At 40.9% G+C, this 19,663-nt stretch overlaps 2 protein-coding genes across 8 annotated transcripts in view; one reads left to right on the top strand and one right to left on the bottom strand.

Moving 5' to 3' along the window:
* Window positions 1-15,379, top strand: part of LOC142655585 (glucose-1-phosphate thymidylyltransferase-like) — a 74,519-nt gene extending 59,140 nt beyond the window's left edge. For 3 of the 4 annotated variants that reach the window (XM_075829935.1, XM_075829933.1, XM_075829934.1), the window contains 2 exons: window positions 306-364; window positions 13,409-15,379. In XM_075829935.1, the coding sequence (XP_075686050.1) occupies window positions 306-364; window positions 13,409-13,526 (177 nt within the window). In that variant the 3' untranslated portion in view covers window positions 13,527-15,379. Of the gene's footprint in view, window positions 1-305; window positions 388-13,408 lie in introns of all 4 variants that reach the window. The other variant, XM_075829936.1, reaches the window with a different exon arrangement.
* ASNSD1 (asparagine synthetase domain containing 1) overlaps window positions 13,561-19,663 on the bottom strand; it is a 62,001-nt gene continuing 55,898 nt past the window's right edge. For all 4 annotated transcript variants that reach the window (XM_075829931.1, XM_075829930.1, XM_075829929.1 and 1 more), the window contains 2 exons: window positions 15,874-16,055; window positions 13,561-13,961 (listed from right to left, as the gene is read on the bottom strand). In XM_075829931.1, the coding sequence (XP_075686046.1) occupies window positions 13,706-13,961; window positions 15,874-16,055 (438 nt within the window). In that variant the 3' untranslated portion in view covers window positions 13,561-13,705. The remainder of the gene's footprint in view (window positions 13,962-15,873; window positions 16,056-19,663) is intronic.

Genomic DNA, 19,663 nt, shown 5'->3' on the forward strand with positions numbered 1-19,663 from the left:
GGTGCGTTTCCCAGATGTGGGACCTGCATCTATCTGACATTTATGGCATATCCTATGGATATGTCATAAATGTCCTTGATGGGAGAAACCTAACGCAATAAAGATCTCAAACTCCACCTGCTAACTTCACAAGAGCAGAGACAAATTTCTGTCTGGAGGGGTTTAAAGAGGATTATTGCCAGGCTGATGTACATATTTTAATATAGGAATTCTATTTTCTATGAACTACAACAAAGAGTAACTATAAAAATGTACATGTCTCTTATATGTACCGTAATTCTACATCCTCTAAATATTTCTTTCAGGATGCGCCAATTGATGAAAAAGATGCCCCAGGTCACTTTCTATCTTGGCTCGTGACACGGTAATAAGCTGCACAAATTCAGAGTATGTGTACATGCAAACATGTTCTCCAGTAAAACAACTTTGACAAGTCAATCAGACATGTCCTAAGAGGGACTGGGACCACCCCTAGGTCATCCTATTTAGGACACGTCTGTTTTATATTGTATCGGTGCAGTGCACTGGGGGTTATAAGTTATATCCTCCCAATCTAAACTGATCTCCAGGACCAATGTACACATGCAATATGATCTTCTTGTGTGTGAGAACATTAACCCCTTAAAGGGAATGTGTTGCCAGAAAAACATGTTTTTTTTTTAAAAATTAAACATTTAGTGTGTGGGTGATTAAACATTGTTCAAATTTTTTTTATTTTTTTCACGAGTCAGGAAATATTATAAATTAATTCTAAATTTATAATACTACCCATTTTTGGTCACTAGATGGAGCTATTCCCAAAATTGCAGCAGTGCAACATAGGGTTAAAAGCCCTCGCTCTAGTGAGCTCTCAGCATCCCCCCTCCTTTATCCTGGCTAGTGCCGGGATAAACGAGGGGTTTGAACGGTGTAACCTCCTACACTGTGTGTCGCCATTTTTTGAGCTAACACACAGTGTAGTAGGTTTACATACAGTAGTAAACAAACACGAACATACATTGAAATCTATTACCTGCTCCTGCCGCCGCGGCTCCCTCCGGCCCGTCCGCTCCGTTTGCTGCCGCTGGTCCAAGTGCACAAATCCGGAAGCCGCGACCGGCAGTAGTAATATTACTGTCCGGCCGCGACTTCCGGTCCACAGGAAAATGGCGCCGGACGGCGCCAATTTCGAATTGGACTGTGTGGGAGCGGCGCATGCGCAGTTCCCACACAGACGCCGTACACGGAAGTCAATGGGACGGGAGCCGTTCGCAGTCCCTATGGGACTGTGGCTGCCGTATTCCATGTCTGTATGTGTCGTTAATCGACACAGACAGAAATGGAGAAAAAATGGCAGCCCCCATAGGGAAGAAAAAGTGTAAAAATAAGAAAAAGTAAAACACAAACACACAAATGAATATAAACGTTTTTAATAAAGCACTAACATCTTTAACATATAAAAAAATAATTTGTGATGACACTGTTCCTTTATAGGGGTATTGCGGCCACTAAAAAAATATACAGCAGTAGACCTAGCCTAAAAAAGTCAAGCAATCTTATTGACTGCTGCTATGTAAATCCAGTGCTTGTCTGAGATCCCATGTCAATTACGATGGGCTGGAGAACTACTCCACCTCACTTCTGAGACGACGATTCACTGTTGACAAGGTAAACAGAACTTGGCTTACCTCCTCCTCAGTATGCGGGCTGTAAGCCAAGCCCCATTTACCACATAAACAGTGATGCGTCATCTCAGAAGGGAGGGAGTAGTTCAGAGTGCGGAGAGGCTCCACTTTTTTAACCAAACACAGGAGTGGCCAAAAGAAAGGCGACATATCAGTCTTCCCTTTTCTTCCTTTTGGATCCACTTCTGGCTTTGGCTCAAAGAACTGTAACAAAAACTGCATCAAAGCTGCAAAGATCCTTACCGAAGGACGGTGCGGCCCCATTTTTCAAATCTGACATTTGTCACTTTATATGGGAATAACTTTGTAATGTTATTACTCATCCAAGTGATTCTAAGGACTCAATCAGACGAGCGTAATACTCGTCCATGTGCCGTGCGTTGAAATCACTCACAGCACACGGACCCATGCAATTCAAGGGGCTATTCACACATGCGTTTTCGTTGTGTCCATTGCGTAAAACTCACTGCATGTCCTATATTGCTGCGTGTTTGCGCATCGCAGTCGTCCATTGAAGTCTTTGGGTGCGTGAAAACAACGCACAGCACACATGTAACATCCGGGTGCTGTGTGTTATTCAGGCACAGTTGCAAAGGATATTGGGGGGAAAAAACAACAAAAAAAAACAAGAAGTGTTTGCAGATCAGCGTGGACAGCTAGAGGAGAAAGACTACAGTCCTGTGCGTAGCAAACAAGCATGCCTAGGCCGATCAACGTGGAGAAGTTGATCACTTTGGTGCAGGAGAGACCAGAGTTGTGGGATACAAGGTCGGATGCGTATCATGACCGCCAGAGGAAAGATATGGGAGGCCGTAGCGGAAATTTTTTGGGGTGAATCAGTGGACTAGTGTGAGGCCTGCTGAAAGAACAACGTTTGGTAAGTATAACCATGGAGCCTCTATCTTTATATTGCCATTGAAAAGGTCAAGATAAGGGATCTGTATTTAATGCGTTAAAAGTCAAGATAGAGACGGCTACATCTGCATTGCCTTACATGGGGATGTATAATGCATCGTGCAAATAAAAAAAGTTGCACTAAAATTACGTATCATTGGGAAAAACTTAAAGGCAATGTAAAGTTTGAAAGCGTTTTTATTTTTGTATAAGTAAGTGTGTGTTAATAAACATTGTGAATACATTTTATTAAAAATTATTTCTACTTTTTAAGGTACATCTGCTCTGTATTCTCTGTACAGAGCAGCTGTATCTAGCGCTATTCACTGAATTAGTCCTGCGTGTCCCCCTGTAAACTATCACATTCAAGTTCATAACTTTCATGAATATGCCAATTTAGTGCCCCGTATTTTGTGTGCAGCTTGTGCCTCTGGAGAAACACAGCCCACAATTTGTGATTCGGTTTCTCCCGGGTATACCCTGTATGTCTAAAAATAGATGTGCAATGATGAGTAAAAATGTCAACTTTTCCTCAGGTATCTTACTTTAGTGTCCAATATTTTGTGTGCAGCTTTTTCCACCGGAGAAACAGTCTATCTTTGTTATCTTCATTCTCCTGGATACATCAATACCCCACGGGGGGAATTTATTAGCCTTTTTACACCAGTTTGCCATCATAAGAAAGTTGCTAAAGGGCCCAAAAGTTACAATTTGCGTTACAAAATGTGACAGAAAAATGGCGTAACTTATATTAAAAAATCTACGTCCGCTCCTAGCTGGCATAGATTTCACTCTGGGGCATAAAGAAAAGGAGAGACCCTCTTATTGATGAAGGTCTTACAGTCGCTCGACTCATCTGCGTTTCTGGCAGAGAGGTCAATGCGCATATTGATGCACTTCAGTGTAGAGTACGCACGCACGCACGCACACCCCTCCACCACAAGTAAGGAACATTTTTTATATATATATATATATATATATATATATATATATATATATATATAAGGCTCGTGGTTGGCCCAGTGTACTAACTCCCAGCGATCAGATCTTTCTGGCATATGCAATCAATATGCCATCATTTCTTTATATAAAAAAAATAAATAAAACAAACATACATTTGGACAACATATCGTACACTTCTGATAGTGGCTCATAATTTTCACTTAGATAAATCCTTTTTTGCTTTCAATTAAAATATCCCATTTTACTCATTGTGCCGTACATGCCCAGGTGCATACAGGTCTGCAGAATTCACGTGATCCCCACCCCTCCATTATGCATAAAAGCAATGGTAAGGTCAAATAAGCACTACATTGAGTAGTCCATACACTATGTGTAACTAGGCATGAACAGAAGCACAGCAAGGAAATTGGCCAAATTACTTTACAATAAAAAATGTTTAATTATGTGTAATTGCCTGCACATTTATTTTAATTAATTTTTTTATTCAGAACAACTCCTTTAACTCTTAATTATCATATGCTAAAAATAATAGTTGGAGTTACCTGAAACACGTAAGCTTTAACTTTTGTCTGTTTTCTGCCTGTACATTTTTGGAATAAAGATTTACAATCACATGGAGTTGCTGGGCATTCGCTTTTGCTTCGATATCTTACTTGGAACCCCACCCTCCTGCCACATGTGCCTGTATCATCTCACTACCTGTGGACCTGGTTGGCAAGTGCCTTTTCTGTGTTGGATCAGCTCTATAGTATATCTGATATATTGCTCTAACTGCTGGGGTCCTGGCCATTTAACTCCTAAGACATTAGACAGAGGGAGGGGGGTTGTCATGGCAGCTGGGGGCCTAATGAAGGCTCCCAGGTCATAAGTATTGCAGTGTGTTGTGCAACAATCTAATGATCGCGTGGAACGTAAAAAAATAAAAATGGCAAAAGTACTTTGGGCGGTTGTCAATCACTTACTGAATATATAAGGCATGCGGTCCAGGTCCTTAAAGCCTACGCCCTAGTGTGTGTATATATAGAAAAACCATAGGACAAAGGAACAGCACCAGGACTTTAATGAAGATGAAACACTGCTGATTTATTCACCACAAGTGCTTACTAAATAAATAAGTCAGCCATGTTTCATCTTCACTGAAGTCCTGGTGCCGTTCCTTTGTCCTATGGTTTTTCTATATATACACTTTGCCTAATATTTAGCTGTGTTTGAGTGCGGTGTTCATTTTTATCTGGAATTATATATATATATATATATATATATATATTACACACACACACACGGTAGTGTTAAAAAAAAATATATAGCAGTTCAACATCATTAACCCCTAGCTGCATCACTCCGTAACCCTTACTTCCCGCACGAGGACAGCGGACACTCCACTCTTTCCGGCCATTGGTCCTTTGCCGCTGATTTAGGTAATTAAACCCTTAAATGCGGTGATCGGTTGTGATCGCTGCATTTTAGGGGTTTCTAGCACATCGGCAGAACCCGCTCTGAAATCGTGGCGTTTGCCGATTGTTGGCATGGCAAACAAAGGCCAAACAATGACCTCCGTGTCTGCCTTGGACGGAAGCCTATCAAGACCAGCTTTTTTGACACTCCAGTGTTGCCGATCAGCGGCTTATCGCCGCTGATTTTGGCAATTAACCCCTTAAATACAGCGATCGATTGCTGCATTTAGGGGATTTGTAGCACATCGGCAGCCCCATGCAATCGTGGGGGCTGCCATGGCAACCGGAGGCCAGACAACGGCCTCCGAGTCTGCCATGTATGGAAGCCTATGAGGACCAGTTTGAATACATTAAACTACTAGGAAGTGTAATGTATTCTAGCAGCGATCAGTGCTGTAGGTCAAAAAAGAAAATGTAAAGAGTAGTAAAAAAAAGTATCACCGCGTTCGTAACGACCCAAACTATAATGTTATTTTTCCCGCACGGTGATCACCGCAAAAAAAATAAACAAAAAATTATGCCAACATCGCTATTTTTTGGTCACCACTCCTCCCAAGATATAGAATAAAAAGTGATCAAGAAATCGCATGTACCCCAAAATAGTACGAATAAAATCTAAAACCCGTCCCGCAAAAAAAAAGCCCTTACACAGCTTTTTTATCTGAAAAATAAAAGTTATGGCTCTCAGAATATGGTGACACAGAAAATAAGTAAATTTTATAAAAATATGATATTATTGTGCAAATGCTGCAAAACATAAAAAAACTATATACATATAATATTGCCGTAATCGGACCAACTTGCAGAATAAACTAAAACGTAAATTTATTGTGCACGGTGAACGCCGTAAGAAATAAAGAATTTAAAACACCAAAATCGCTGATTTTTGGTCACCTTAGCTCTAAAAAAAAAAATAATGTCATAAAAAGTGATCAAGAAGCTGTATGTACCATAAAATGGTACCCATAAAAGCTACAGCTCGTCCCGCCAAAAATAAGCCCTCACACCGCTCAATCGACCCCAAAAATAAAAAAGTTATGGCTGTCAGAATGTGGTGATATAAAACAATTTTTTTTTTCTTTTTAGCAAAGTCTTTTCTTTGTAAAAGTAGTAAAAAATATTTTTAAAAAAACTATATAAATTTGGTATCACCGTAATTGTATTGAGACGCAGAATAAAGTTACGTTTTTATTTTTACCGCAAGGTGAATGACGTAAAAACAAAACCCCAAAAACTATGGAACAAAACCCCAAAAACAATGGAGGAATAAGTTTTTTCCAATTTCAGCCGCAAAGAACTTTTTTTTCAGTTTCCCAGTACATTATATGGTATTTTAAATGGTGTCAATAGAAACTACAACTCCACCCGCAAAAAAATAAGCCCTCACACCACTCTATTGACCGAAAACTTAAAAAGTTATGGCTCTTGGGAAGTGAAAAAAAAGAAAAAGCAAAAAAGGATCAGTCCTGAAAGGGTTAATTAATTTCTCATAAAAAAAATAATTTATGACCACATGTGGGGTATTGCCATACTCGGGAGAAATTGCTTTATAAATGTTTGGGTGCTTTTTCTCTTTTATCTATTGTGAGAATTAAAAAAATGCAACATTTTAGTGGACAAAAATTTGGAAATTAATTTTCACGCCCTAATTCCACAAAAAACCTGTGTGGTCAAAATGCTAACTATACCCCTAGAAAAATTCCTTGAGGGGTGTAGTTTCCAAAATGGGGTAATTTTTGAGGGGTTTCCACTGTTTTGGTCCCTCAGGGGCATTGCAAACGCGACAGGACACTGAAAACTATTCCAGCAAAATCAGAGCTCCAAAAGGTGCTCTCTGAGCCCTGCTGCGAGTCCAAACATCAGTTTATGACCACATATGGGGTATTGCCGTAATCGGGAGAAATTGCTTTACAAATGTTGGGGTGCTTTTTCTCCTTTATTCCTTGTAAAAATGAAAAAAATCTATATTTTAGCAGAAAAAAGTAGATTTTCATCTTCAAAGACTAATTCCACTAAATGCTGCAAAACAACTGTGGGGTCCAAATCCTAACTATACCCCTAGAAAGATGCCTTGAGTGGTGTCGTTTCCAAAATGGGGCCACTTTTGGGGGGTTTCGACTGTTTAGGCACCACAAGACCTCTTCAAACCTGACACGGTGCCTAAAATATATTCCTAAAAAAGGAGGCCCCAAAATCCACTAGGTGCCCTTTGCTTCTGAGGCTGGTGCTTCAGTCCATTACCACACTAGGGCCACATGTGAGATATTTCTAAAGACTGCAGAATCTGGGCAAGAAATATTGAGTTGCGCAGGTGCTGGTAACACCAGCAACAGTGGATGGCTTTTAAAAAAAAGGCTTAGATAATTTCCTAGAACAAAAAAATATTAGCTCCTATGTGTAGAAATTTTTTACTTCCCTTTTCCCATCCCTTGGTTGAACTTGGACATGTGTCTTTTTCCAACCGTACAAACTATGTAACTCATTGTTGCCATGGGTAAAAGGGGCGATTTGTCAGAGTTGCAAATAGGGATGATTATTGGCTTTCGGGCCAAGGGTGGCAGTATTTCTCAAACAACGCAGTTTGTAAAATGTTCACGTCCTGCTGTAGTGAAAGTGTATCGTGAGTGGACAAATGGCACCATTGGGAATAACCGACGTGGAAACTGCGGAGCACCACGTGCAATTGACGTGAGAGGTGAACGTCGGCTAGGAATGTGTGCGAGAGCCGATAGACACGTTACAGTAGAGCAGCTCACTGTGAAAATCAACCAGGGGGGCTACCTGACGTGTGTCTAAAGCAACAGTTCAGCAAACCCTACTGCGTATGGGGTTCTGAAGCAGACGGATGGTCACTGTTCCTATGCTAACGAAAGGTGCAACGGAAAAAAAAAGCTTCAGTTTGCACGGCAGCATCGGAATTACAGCACCGGTGATTGGTGTTGGATTGCCTTCTCCGATGAGTCACGTTTTCTGCTTCATCGAAGCAGGCGAGAATCGGAGAACAAACACTCTGCAACCATTGCAGGAAGAACACAAGCTGGTGGCGGCAGCGTTATGGTCTGGGGATTTTTTTCATGCCATTCTCTGGGCCCATTCATCCACGAGGAAGGCACTCTGAACTGATTTGGGTATGAATCCATCGTTGCAGATCAATTCCACCCATACATGCGGTTTGTCTTCCCTGGGGCAGATGGAATCTTCCAGCAAGACAATGCGACGTGTCACACAGCTACAAATGTCCAACGGTGGTTGGAAGATCACGACCAAGACTTCCAAGTACTTTCCTAGCCCCCCCTAATTCACCAGACTTGAATCCAATTGAGCATCTGTGGGACCACCTCAATCGTCTTATTCGCTCTATGGGTCCTCCCCTACACATCCTCTAGCAATTGTGGGATGCACTGCAGTCAACATGGCTCCAGCTACCCGACAGCCTACCAGCACTCCCAGTAAAGGTCAAATTTCACCGCTTCGGTAATCTCTTTACTCGCATACACCACATTCAATGACCAATGTGTATTTAATTTACTTTGGATTTTTGTTGTAGCTTGTCCCTCAAAAGGTCAGAAAAAAAAACCTCTTGGGGACTTAATAATTATTTTAATGAGAGAATATTTATTTCATTAAACATCCTTTTGCACTATACTATACAATAGACAGTACTGCGGTCTCTTTTGGCCCCTGTGGTCAGGTGACTGGTCATATGATCGCAGGTAGTAGGAGGCTGCTGCTGGGTCTAATTAGAATTCCATTACAGAAATTCCACTGCATATCCGGACTGTGGGAACATACTTGACTACTGATCAAATCTAAGATGATCAATTTAGATTTGAATTGGTATTCGTTAAGCTGTCAGGCACACAGGAGCCGCTCTCAAGAGAGCCGTCAGTCCAGCTGACTGACCGCCAAGGCTTACAGCAAAGATATTCAGCTTTTATGTATAATGGTTACATAGAAAAATATATTAGAAATAGTTTCATATACACATTGATGTAATTTTATTTTTTCTCAATTTAAAGCTTTACACAGGATTAAAAAAACATGGCAACTTTCTCCCAAAACCAGAACCGCGCCTGTCCACAGTTTGTGTGGGGTATTGCAGCATAGTCCTATTCACATCAGCAGAGTTGCAATGCCAGAAAAACAACACATGGGCAGGTGTGGGGCGGTTTCTGTTTTTTTTTTTCACATTTTTATGCCATATACAGTGAAGGAAATAAGTATTTGATCCCTTGCTGATTTTGTAAGTTTGCCCACTGTCAAAGACATGAACAGTCTAGAATTTTTAGGCTAGGTTAATTTTACCAGTGAGAGATAGATTATATTTAAAAAAAAAAGAAAATCACATAGTCAAAATTATATATCTTTTTTTGCATTGTGCACAGAGAAATAAGTATTTGATCCCTTTGGCAAACAAGACTTAATACTTGGTGGCAAAACCCTTGTTGGCAAGCACAGCAGTCAGACGTTTTTTGTAGTTGATGATGAGGTTTGCACACGTTAGATGGAATTTTGGCCCACTCCTCTTTGCAGATCATCTGTAAATCATTAAGATTTCGAGGCTGTCGCTTGGCAACTCGGATCTTCAGCTCCCTCCATAAGTTTTCGATGGGATTAAGGTCTGGAGACTGGCTAGGCCACTCCATGACCTTAATGTGCTTCTTTTTGAACCACTCCTTTGTTGCCTTGGCTGCATGTTTCTGGTCATTGTCGTGCTGGAAGACCCAGCCACGAGCCATTTTTAATGTCCTGGTGGAGGGAAGGAGGTTGTCACTCAGGATTTGACGGTACATGGCTCCATCCATTCTCCCATTGATGCGGTGAAGTAGTCCTGTGCCCTTAGCAGTGAAACACCCCCAAAACATAATGTTTCCACCTCCATGCTTGACAGTGGGGACGGTGTTCTTTGGGTCATAGGCAGCATTTCTCTTCCTCCAAACACGGCGAGTTGAGTTAATGCCAAAGAGCTCAATTTTAGTCTCATCTGACCACAGCACCTTCTCCCAATCACTCTCCGAATCATCCAGATGTTCATTTGCAAACTTCAGACGGGCCTGTACATGTGCCTTCTTGAGCAGGGGGTCCTTGCGGGCACTGCAGGATTTTAATCCATTACGGCGTAATGTGTTACTAATGGTTTTCTTGGTGACTGTGGTCCCAGCTGCCTTGAGATCATTAACAAGTTCCCCCGTGTAGTTTTCGGCTGAGCTCTCACCTTCCTCAAGATCAAGGATACCCCACGAGGTGAGATTTTGCATGGAGCCCCAGATCGATGTCGATTGACAGTCATTTTGTAGGTCTTCCATTTTCTTACTATTGCACCAACAGTTGTCTCCTTCTCACCCAGCGTCTTACTTATGGTTTTGTTGCCCATTCCAGCCTTGTGCAGGTCTATGATCTTGTCCCTGACATCCTTAGAAAGCTCTTTGGTCTTGCCCATGGTGTAGAGGTTAGAGTCAGGGTATGTTCACACGAGGGCGTCCGTTACGGCTGAAATTACGGGGATGTTTCAGCCTGAAAACATCCCCGTAATTTCAGCCGTACCGGCATGTGCAGGCGCTTGAATGCCGCGTCCATTACGGCCGTAATTAGCGCTGCTATTCATTGGAGTCAATGAATAACGGCTCCAATTACGGCCAAAGAAGTGACAGGTCACTTCTTTGACGCGGGCGTCTATTTACGCGCCGTCATTTGACAGCGGCGCGTAAATATACGCCTCGTGTGAACAGACAAACGTCTGCCCATTGCTTTCAATGGGCAGATGTTTGTCAGCGCTATTGAGGCGCTATTTTCAGACGTAATTCGGGGCAAAAACGCCCGAATTACGTCCGTAAATAGGCCGTGTGAACATACCCTCAGACTGATTAATTGAGTCTGTGGACAGGAGTCTTATATACAGGTGACCATGTAAGACAGCTGTCTTTAATGCAGGCACCAAGTTGATTTGGAGCGTGTAACTGGTCTGGAGGAGGCTGAACTCTTAATGGTTGGTAGGGGATCAAATACTTATTTCTCTGTGCACAATGCAAATAAATATATATAACTTTGACTATGTGATTTTATTTTTTATATAATCTATCTCTCACTGGTAAAATTAACCTAAAATTCTAGACTGTTCATGACTTTGACAGTGGGCAAACTTACAAAATCAGCAAGGGATCAAATACTTATTTCCTTCACTGTATATGATACATTTTGGGAGGTACATGTAGGGTGCTTAGCCTGGGAGCAAACAGTGCGGATACGCTGCATAAAAGTACACAGCGTATCAGTCCTGGAACCCGCAGGGAATTCTGCACCAAACTGTGGTGCGGTTTTTCAGTTGGACTCTACGCTGCGGAAACCAGTGGTAGAATTTTTTTTTTATTCATTTAAAAAAAAATAAAAAAATAAAAATAAAAAAGGTTAATACTTAACCCCAGGCGTTGTCCCTCAGTTCTGAGTGCAGCCCAGCATCCGGGGTTGACTATGCAGTCTGCTCGCTGGAGCCATTGATTGGGATTAAAAGGGATGAAACATCATCCCAAGAGGCCGGGCTGCACTCAGAACAGAACGCGGTCGCTATGACAACGCCTAAGTATTAACCTTTTCATTATTTTTAGTAAAAGAAATTCTGACTTGCGATTTTTTTACGGTGGAATCGTAGCAAAAATCACAATATTTGCCTATTTGTTGGAGGTTTCACCTGCCCATTAAATTCAATGGGGAAAACCCACAACAAAAGAGCAGCGATTCCACAACATAGATTGACATGCTGCGGTTTAGAAAGTCGCACTGCAGTTAAATTTATAAATGGTTTCTCTTCCACTCTGCTACTAGTGTAATCTACTGTCCAAAATCAGCAGTTCACGCTGTGCCCTTGCTCTTAAAGGGGCTGTCCATAAGAAATTGATGTCCTCAGTATATTCCAACACCCACTGGTCAGCTGTTTGGAAGGGGCCGTGGTGCTCGTAGGAGCGCTGCTTCCCCTTCATTCCTCTCACTGCTCGTACTGTGAATCGCCGATACTCTTAAGGCTACAAGTGTGTCGGCGATTCACAGTACAAGCTGTGAGAGGAATGAAGGGGAAGCAGCGCTCCTACGAGCACCACGGCCCCTTCTTAACAGCTGATCAGCGGGTCTTCCGGGAATTGGACCCCTGCCGATCACATATTGATAGCCTATACTGGCCATCAATTTCTTATGACTGGACAACCCCTTTAAGATTTTAGCCTCCCTTTAAATGTGAACAAAAGATTCATCAATCTGTGTGGGACATACATTTAGAAAAATGTTGAATTATGGGGTGGGCACTTGGAGTTGTTGTTAAAGTGGATAAAATTAAAAATGGCTCTCTACTGTGACCTGGACATTAGTCTTGTACAAGGGGTTTGATATAAAATGTCATAATATGAGGTGGGGTTAGAAGTGATAAATTGCTCTGTGTCTGCTCCACTGAAGAAAACAAATCCAACTAATTTCAAAGTAATTTTAACCCTGATGTTTATCAATGTTAATACCTTTAGGTGGTGTGAAAAACATACTCGCCCTTCTCAATTAATTAGAATATCAAAGTTAATTTCAGTAACTCAATACAAATAGTGAAACTCCTATATTATATAGATTCATTACACACAGTGATCTATTTCTAGCATTTTTTTTCTTTTAGGGTTGAGGATTATGACTAACAGTTAATGAAAACCCAACATTTAGTGTCTCAGAAAATTAGAATATTCTATAAGCCCAGTTTCAAAAATTATTTGTAATATCGAAAATTTTGTCCTACTGAAATGTACAGTATCTGCCCTCAATACTTGGTCGGGGCTCCTTTTGCATGAATTACTGCAGCAATGCGGCGTGGCATGGAGGCGATTAGCCTGTGGCACTGCTGAGGTGTTATGGAAGCCCAGGTTGCTTTGATAGCAGCCTTCAGCTCGTCTGCATTGTTGGGTCTGGTGTCTCATCATCCCAACATTTTGCTATTTAAAAATAATTTTTGAAATTGGGCTTATATAATAGTCTCAGAAAATGTGAATAAATTTTGGGTTTTCATTAACTGTTACCATAATCCTAAACATTGAAAGAAAAAAAAATGCTGGAAATAGATCACTCTGTGTAATGAATCTATATAAATATACGAGTTTCACTTTATGAATTACTGAAATAAATTAACTTATTGATCATACTCTAATTCATTGAGAAGGACTAGTAATAGACGGCAGATACCTGCACAGGGTTTGGATATACTTTGATTTACGGGCACGGTCAAAGTAACCACTGTCCAAATATATGGGAAGGTGTCCGTGGTCAATAGAAGTGAATTGGTCCGTAATTCCGGACAAATTCTACGGTCGTGTGCATGGGGCCTCACTATTTGTAGGATTGAAGGGAACGAGAAAACATAATCCATGTGTCATTGTGAAAAGCTGGATTTGACAGTGTTTTTCATTTCAGGAAACCGGTGTATTTTCACAGCATAACAGGCCGCTTTGATGTTGGAAATCTGGCGTCCTACCTTCTGTGCGATAAATATTTTCAAGAGAAAATAAGTAAACTAAATTATCTTCAATAACGGAGTGCATATGAAAACTGCCTGAAGTCATAAATTCAGAATTATGATGTCATTTTATTTACGGTTTAAGAACCTTTTCAGCTGTATTACAACGTGTCTAATTCTTAAACTAAAGAAAGTTATCAACTGCTGTGTATTACATTAAAACTACAATTACAAGTAAGCCCCTCAGCAGCAAGTCACTGAGTGACACCGGTCTGAAGCCTCCTGCATTTGTCTGATGCCTTTTCACGTCTATTTTCCATTTTTGCAATCCTAGATCCAAACTGCATGGCCCTTTTGGGCAAAACTGAAGAGTTGCCAAGTCCAAGTATCACAGCTGACATGCGCAAAATCAATTTTTCACCGAGCCCTCTGGCTAGCAATAAGTCAGTTTTTTCCCAAAGTGGAAGAGAGTTTAAAAAAGAAACCACATCTTCATCCAGAAATGGAAACCTGAAAAAGAATGCAGACACCATGAACCTTAGCCAGCACTAAAATATTTCACATCAGCAATGGTTCAAGCGTACCTAACCTTTCAGAATAAGCAGTCATGTGTATGTACATGAGTAACACTATTTCTGGCCATTATATGACTTGTATCCTACATTTTTTCCCCCTTTGTATAATCTATTTCGAATGGTCTGAGCTCCGCTCCAGAGGAGGGGACTGTGCAAAGTATGGGAGACGTGATAGAGGTCGGTGAGAAGAGGAGAAACCTGCTCACCTATGTCTGTCCTTCATACTACCACTGCTTCTATATGTGTGATAAATAGTGTACCTGTCAATCCAGCACTGGGGTGAGATAAAAACACTTACTAGAAGCTGCTGCAGCAGCATTTCTGTGAGTCTCTCTCAAGCAGCTCCCTCTATAGACTTATGGGCAGCAGTAATCTAATCGCTCAGTGAAGCTTGAATCAGTCTTCCGGTGTGTTTTACAGAGGCTATGCGAGAATTCAGAATGAACGAGCAGTTAAGAAAATAAGGGGGCAGTCTGATAAGCGGAGAAAGAGGCATTTTTCTGTAATAACCTATTAGAAAGTTTCATATATTTAACTTGTACTATTGATTTATAGGGAGAAAATTTAAAGTATAGGTACTCCTAAATGATAAAAAGTTGATGACTGTTCCATGATTTATACTTGCAGTAAGGTAATAGTGCTGAACTTCAAGGCACAATTTTTATCAGTGTGCATAAAAAAGAAAATTTTTTAAAATTATAATGGTGCCATTTACAGGATAGTAACGGAATCTAAAACAATATAAACAGTCTGCAGTAAACGATGACCACCTATATAAGAATATCAGCAATAGCACAAAACTTGTTTAAGAAAGTAGAAAAAAAAACAACTTTATTTACATAATATAATACCAGGATATAAAATGGGTCATACGATGACGCCACCCAGACGCTAGTTTTGGCGATGCCTTAAATATTGTGTGAAGAAACCTTTATCATGGGTATGTACCTTTACGTAATCTACCTCACCTTACTATATTTAATGCATGGACTTCATACCAGCTTTATGTCGATGCTCCAATATACGTACTACTTTATATCCTATATTAGTCCTTATACACTGGTCTACATTTTTGTTTTCCTCCACGAGCTGACGCCATTTGTCAATCGTATGACTCATTTTATATCCTTGTATTATAGCTGAAGTTTAGTCAGTGCACCAGTTTACTTGGCGACAAGACGCCTTGGTCCTGATAGTAGGCATGCACCCTGTTCTTACATTGATAAGGAGTCCTCCTGTTTTTATACATTTTTTGTGCAGTACACTATGGCATGGGGCAACGTTTAACTTCCCTTACTGTACTTTATTTTGTAGAGCTGTTGGGCAGTCAAATTAAATCAAAGTAGTTTTACACATTTTCTGTGTGGTTCTTCACTAAAATGTGTTTTTTTTTTGCACAAAGCACAGGGCTCCAGACTTGTAGCGGTTACGGCTGTATTAAATCTTATTTTCTGGGGAGGGGGGGGGGGGGGGGGTCATTGCTTCTTGCTACGGAATGTGTGAAGATATTCAGACAGTTGAAGACTCCGTTTTCCACGGAGGCTTAAATATACATTCGGGTCATTAATCAGACATTTTGTTCACAACCAATTCAGTTGGTGTGGAGTCTCGAGCAGGATAGCAACATGGACCTGAAGCGGATATGTCAGGCCTCTTGCCTTTGTTGCCTGGGCTCCTGTACCTAACTTAGTGCAAACCCCCCCCCCTCCCCTTTCTTTTTTAATTGAGCCAAAACAAAGAGGCAGTATCATTTTGGATAATGGTGATGAGGAAGTGAAATGGAGCACCCCTCAAATTTATGTATTTTTCTTCAAAATTCCTAACTGATAAGCTTGCAAAACAGATACCTTGCTTCTTTGCCATGGTCACCAATAACTCTGTCGTCCCGTCCAAGGTTTCTGGAAGAGATACGTCCCAACTCCATGCTCAGTTCTTCGAGGAGGCCTCTGTAACCTTCTTTGTTAAATTTGACTCTGTGACGAGAATAACCAGCGAGCTGTTCATCTGCACCAATACCTGTGAGCACCACCTATTAAAGGGGGGGGGGGGGGCAAAAATACTATTAGTGTTATTTGTCTCTTCATAAATAACAAGTGACTGTGAATCACAACTGAAGACTGAAAAGTTAGTGTCCACTTTAGATAAATTCTGTAAGGGGTATTCCCATCTTAACTTCTGCTAATCTAATAGTATACATGATAAATATCAACTTTGTAATTTACTTAGGGCTCATTCAGACAAGCGCGATTCTCGTCCATGTGCTGTGCTTTGAAACGAAGCACAGCACACGGACCCATTGATTTCAATGTGGCTAGTGACACACACAAGTGCGTGAACGCGCAAAGAACGCCGATGCAAAAACGCGTAAAACTGTCACGCTCGTGTGAATGTAGCCTGTTAAAATTGTGTTTTTTTTTTTTTTTTATCCATGCAAATGCCGTGTGAAGTTATGGCATCTAGGCGTCTCCTTCTGGTAATCTATTGTCCCAAAGTCCTTACACTGAAGGTGAAAGCCACGTAGGGTTTAACCCCTTAATGACCAGGCCATTTTGCACGTTAATGACCAATGATTATTTTTCCCAGAGTCGCATTCCAAGAGTCGTTACTTTTTTTTTTATTCCGTCGACATAGCCGTATAAGGGCTTGTTTTTTGCGGGACGAGTTGTATTTTGCAATTGCACAATTTTTAGATGCTTATAATATATCGATTAACTTTTAACAACTTTATTTTAGGAGACAATTGAAAATAAACAGCTGTTCCAATATTGATTTACACGTTATAAATTTATACCGTTTACTATGCAGCGGAAATAACGTTACCTTTTATTCTACAGGTCGGCGCGATTACGGGGATATCAAATATGTAAAAGGTTTGGTTCTCTTACGTTTGCACAATAAAAACCCTTTTAGAAAAAAATTACTTATTTTTGCATCGCCGCATTCCAAGAGCCGGAACTTTTCTTATTTTTCCGTCAATATGGCCGTAGGTGGGCTTGATTTTTGCGGGCCCAGGTGTAGTTTATTAGTACTATTTCGGGGTACATAGGACTCATAGATTAACTTTTATTTTATTTTTTTATGGGGGGAATGGGAGAAGAGTTTTTTTTGGACGCCATTCATCCGGCGGTTTAATTAATGTGTTCATTTTATTGTTCGAGTTGTTATGATCGTGGGGATAAGACATATCTGTATGTGTTATTTGTTTTGACACTTTTAGAAAATAAAACCACTTTTTTGGGGAAAAAATAGATTTTATTTTGTCAATTATTTTTTTTTTTTTATAAACTTTAACCGCTTTTACATTTTTGTTTTTGTTCCACAAGGGGACTTCACCATGCGATCTGCTGATTGCATATATAATGCTTTGGTATACTTTGTATACCAAAGCATTGCCAGTCAATGTAAAACGGACAGGCAATCTATTAGGCAGTTGCTGAAGGAAGACCTGGGGGCCTTTGTTAGGCCACCGGCTGCCATGGAACCCCGACGGCGGCCCGCGATTTTTGCGAGGGCACCGACGGGGTGACAGAGGGAGCTCCGTCCCGCTGTCAAACACATGAGATGTCGCTGTCGCTATTGACAGCGACATCTAATATGTGCTAAACTGCCGAAATCGGAGCGCGCTTGGATACCGGAAGTTGTGGCAAGAGCCAAGGCTGTGTATAACAGCCGTGCTCCTGCCGCGGATCTCGTGGGTACACTGACAGTACCCATGCGATCAGAGGACGGACATATCCTTCCTTTTGCGGGAACTAACATCTGCACAGGACGGATATATCGGTCCTTCGTCGTTAAGGGGTTCATTTTAGTCGTTTATACGTCATAACTATAGATATACATTTTTGCAGTAGAAGTACCCTAAGTATATTTTAAGCTCTCCCATTTAGGATTTGTACAGTTATTTGACATAAGCGGTTACCAGTCTATGTCCTTTAGTGTAGCCCTAAATTTTAAGAAGGCCAATTCCTCGCTTTTCACCTCCCAGCCCTGTGTGTTTCAGTTTAGGCAAATTATATTGTAATCACAGTTACCGGGGCTTTCACGAACAGTGACATTCCAACCAAGATCTTCATAGTTAGAAATAACCAGATCCAACAAAGCATCAGGCCATAAAATCATCTGGCAACAAATGGAGGACGTTTTAGCCCCTTTAACGTTGAAGCCGAACCATGACACCAATTAATATCCCGGTAATTAAAATCTCCCATTATCACTACAGTACCCGCCTGTGAAGCCTGCTCCATCTGTTTATATAGCTGATCTTACATCTCCTCACATATTGGTTGGTCTATAGATTACACCAAAAGTAATTTTTTTCAGTGTTTACCTCCCTTTGTAATTCCACCCACAAGGTTTCAACCTCCTCACAATCTTCTCTCGAATGTTTCTTTCACACTCGCCTTCATATCACTTCTCACATACAGACATACACCACCACCTTTCCTATTTGTCCTGTCTTACCGAAACAGTGTAAAAGCCTGTAGATTTACAGCCCAGTCATGTGAAGAGTCCAGCCATGTTTCAGCAACACCAACTAGATCTATATGTTCCTCCAGTGCCAACACTTCCAGCTCCCCCATTTCGCTTGCTAGACTTCTTGCAGTTGTGAAGTTGCCTTCCAGTTTCACAGTTTAAGGAATTATAATTTTTTTTTTTTACATTTTGTGGGCATATTTGTTTTCAATGTTTTGTAACACATGGGTTTCCATATGTCACCTTGTCCTCCCCCCACAGTCCATTTCTCCACTCACCAATATGGTCTGATCCCTCTCTACCGCAGTCTTTCCTATAATCCGCATGACACTGGCCGTTTTCCAGCGGATATAAACTTGGGAGGTCATTTTCTTCAGCATGTAACCTAGTCCTTTAAAATTATTCTTAGGCTGGTTCACACACCATGTTTTGCAGCGTTTTCTTAGTATGGCGAGATGTTACATTTAGGTCTATAGTGAAATATAAAATGTACTAGATAAAGATGTGTTTTGGTTTGTGCCCCACGCTGCTGAAAATTTTACGGAAATCAGAGCAAGAAGCGGATGTTCCCATCCACATCATAAACATCCAGAGCAGATATCACGCTTTTCAATGTAGATTGGGTGAAATCCGCAGCGAACGTAACACTGTAGAAAATCTGAAGCATTTCTGTCCCACGTTATTCCAGCATACATCTTCCTGTTTGTGTCCTCTTTGCAACATATGATTTATTCTAGGGAATATGCCACACAAAAAAAACAACACATGCTACACACTGACACATGCACTTAAGAGTTAAAAAAAAAACAAACACCATTAAACACAACCCTATAGATGGAGAAACGCCAATAATTGCTAGAAAAAATGGCAAACCAACCCTTGCTGCGATTTTGAAAAATTGCCACGGATCTTAAAAACCCAACCCCCCCCCCCCCAAAAAAAACACTAAATAAAAACATTGACTTCCAGCTAACATCTGGCTGCAGAGTATTTTTTCCGACAAAAAAAAACCACCAGGGAAAAAAGGTTTTGTTTTCCTAAAAACACTGCATGTGAAACCATCCAAATTCTGGTTTCCCAAAGTAGCGTAAACGCTGTGGAATTTCCACAACAGAATTCTGTACGGAAATTCCCCAGCATTTACAGTAGCAGCAAAGTGGATGA

Source organism: Rhinoderma darwinii, chromosome 6 (genome assembly GCF_050947455.1).
Source record: "Rhinoderma darwinii isolate aRhiDar2 chromosome 6, aRhiDar2.hap1, whole genome shotgun sequence".
In the NCBI taxonomy this organism is placed as follows: domain Eukaryota; kingdom Metazoa; phylum Chordata; class Amphibia; order Anura; family Rhinodermatidae; genus Rhinoderma; species Rhinoderma darwinii.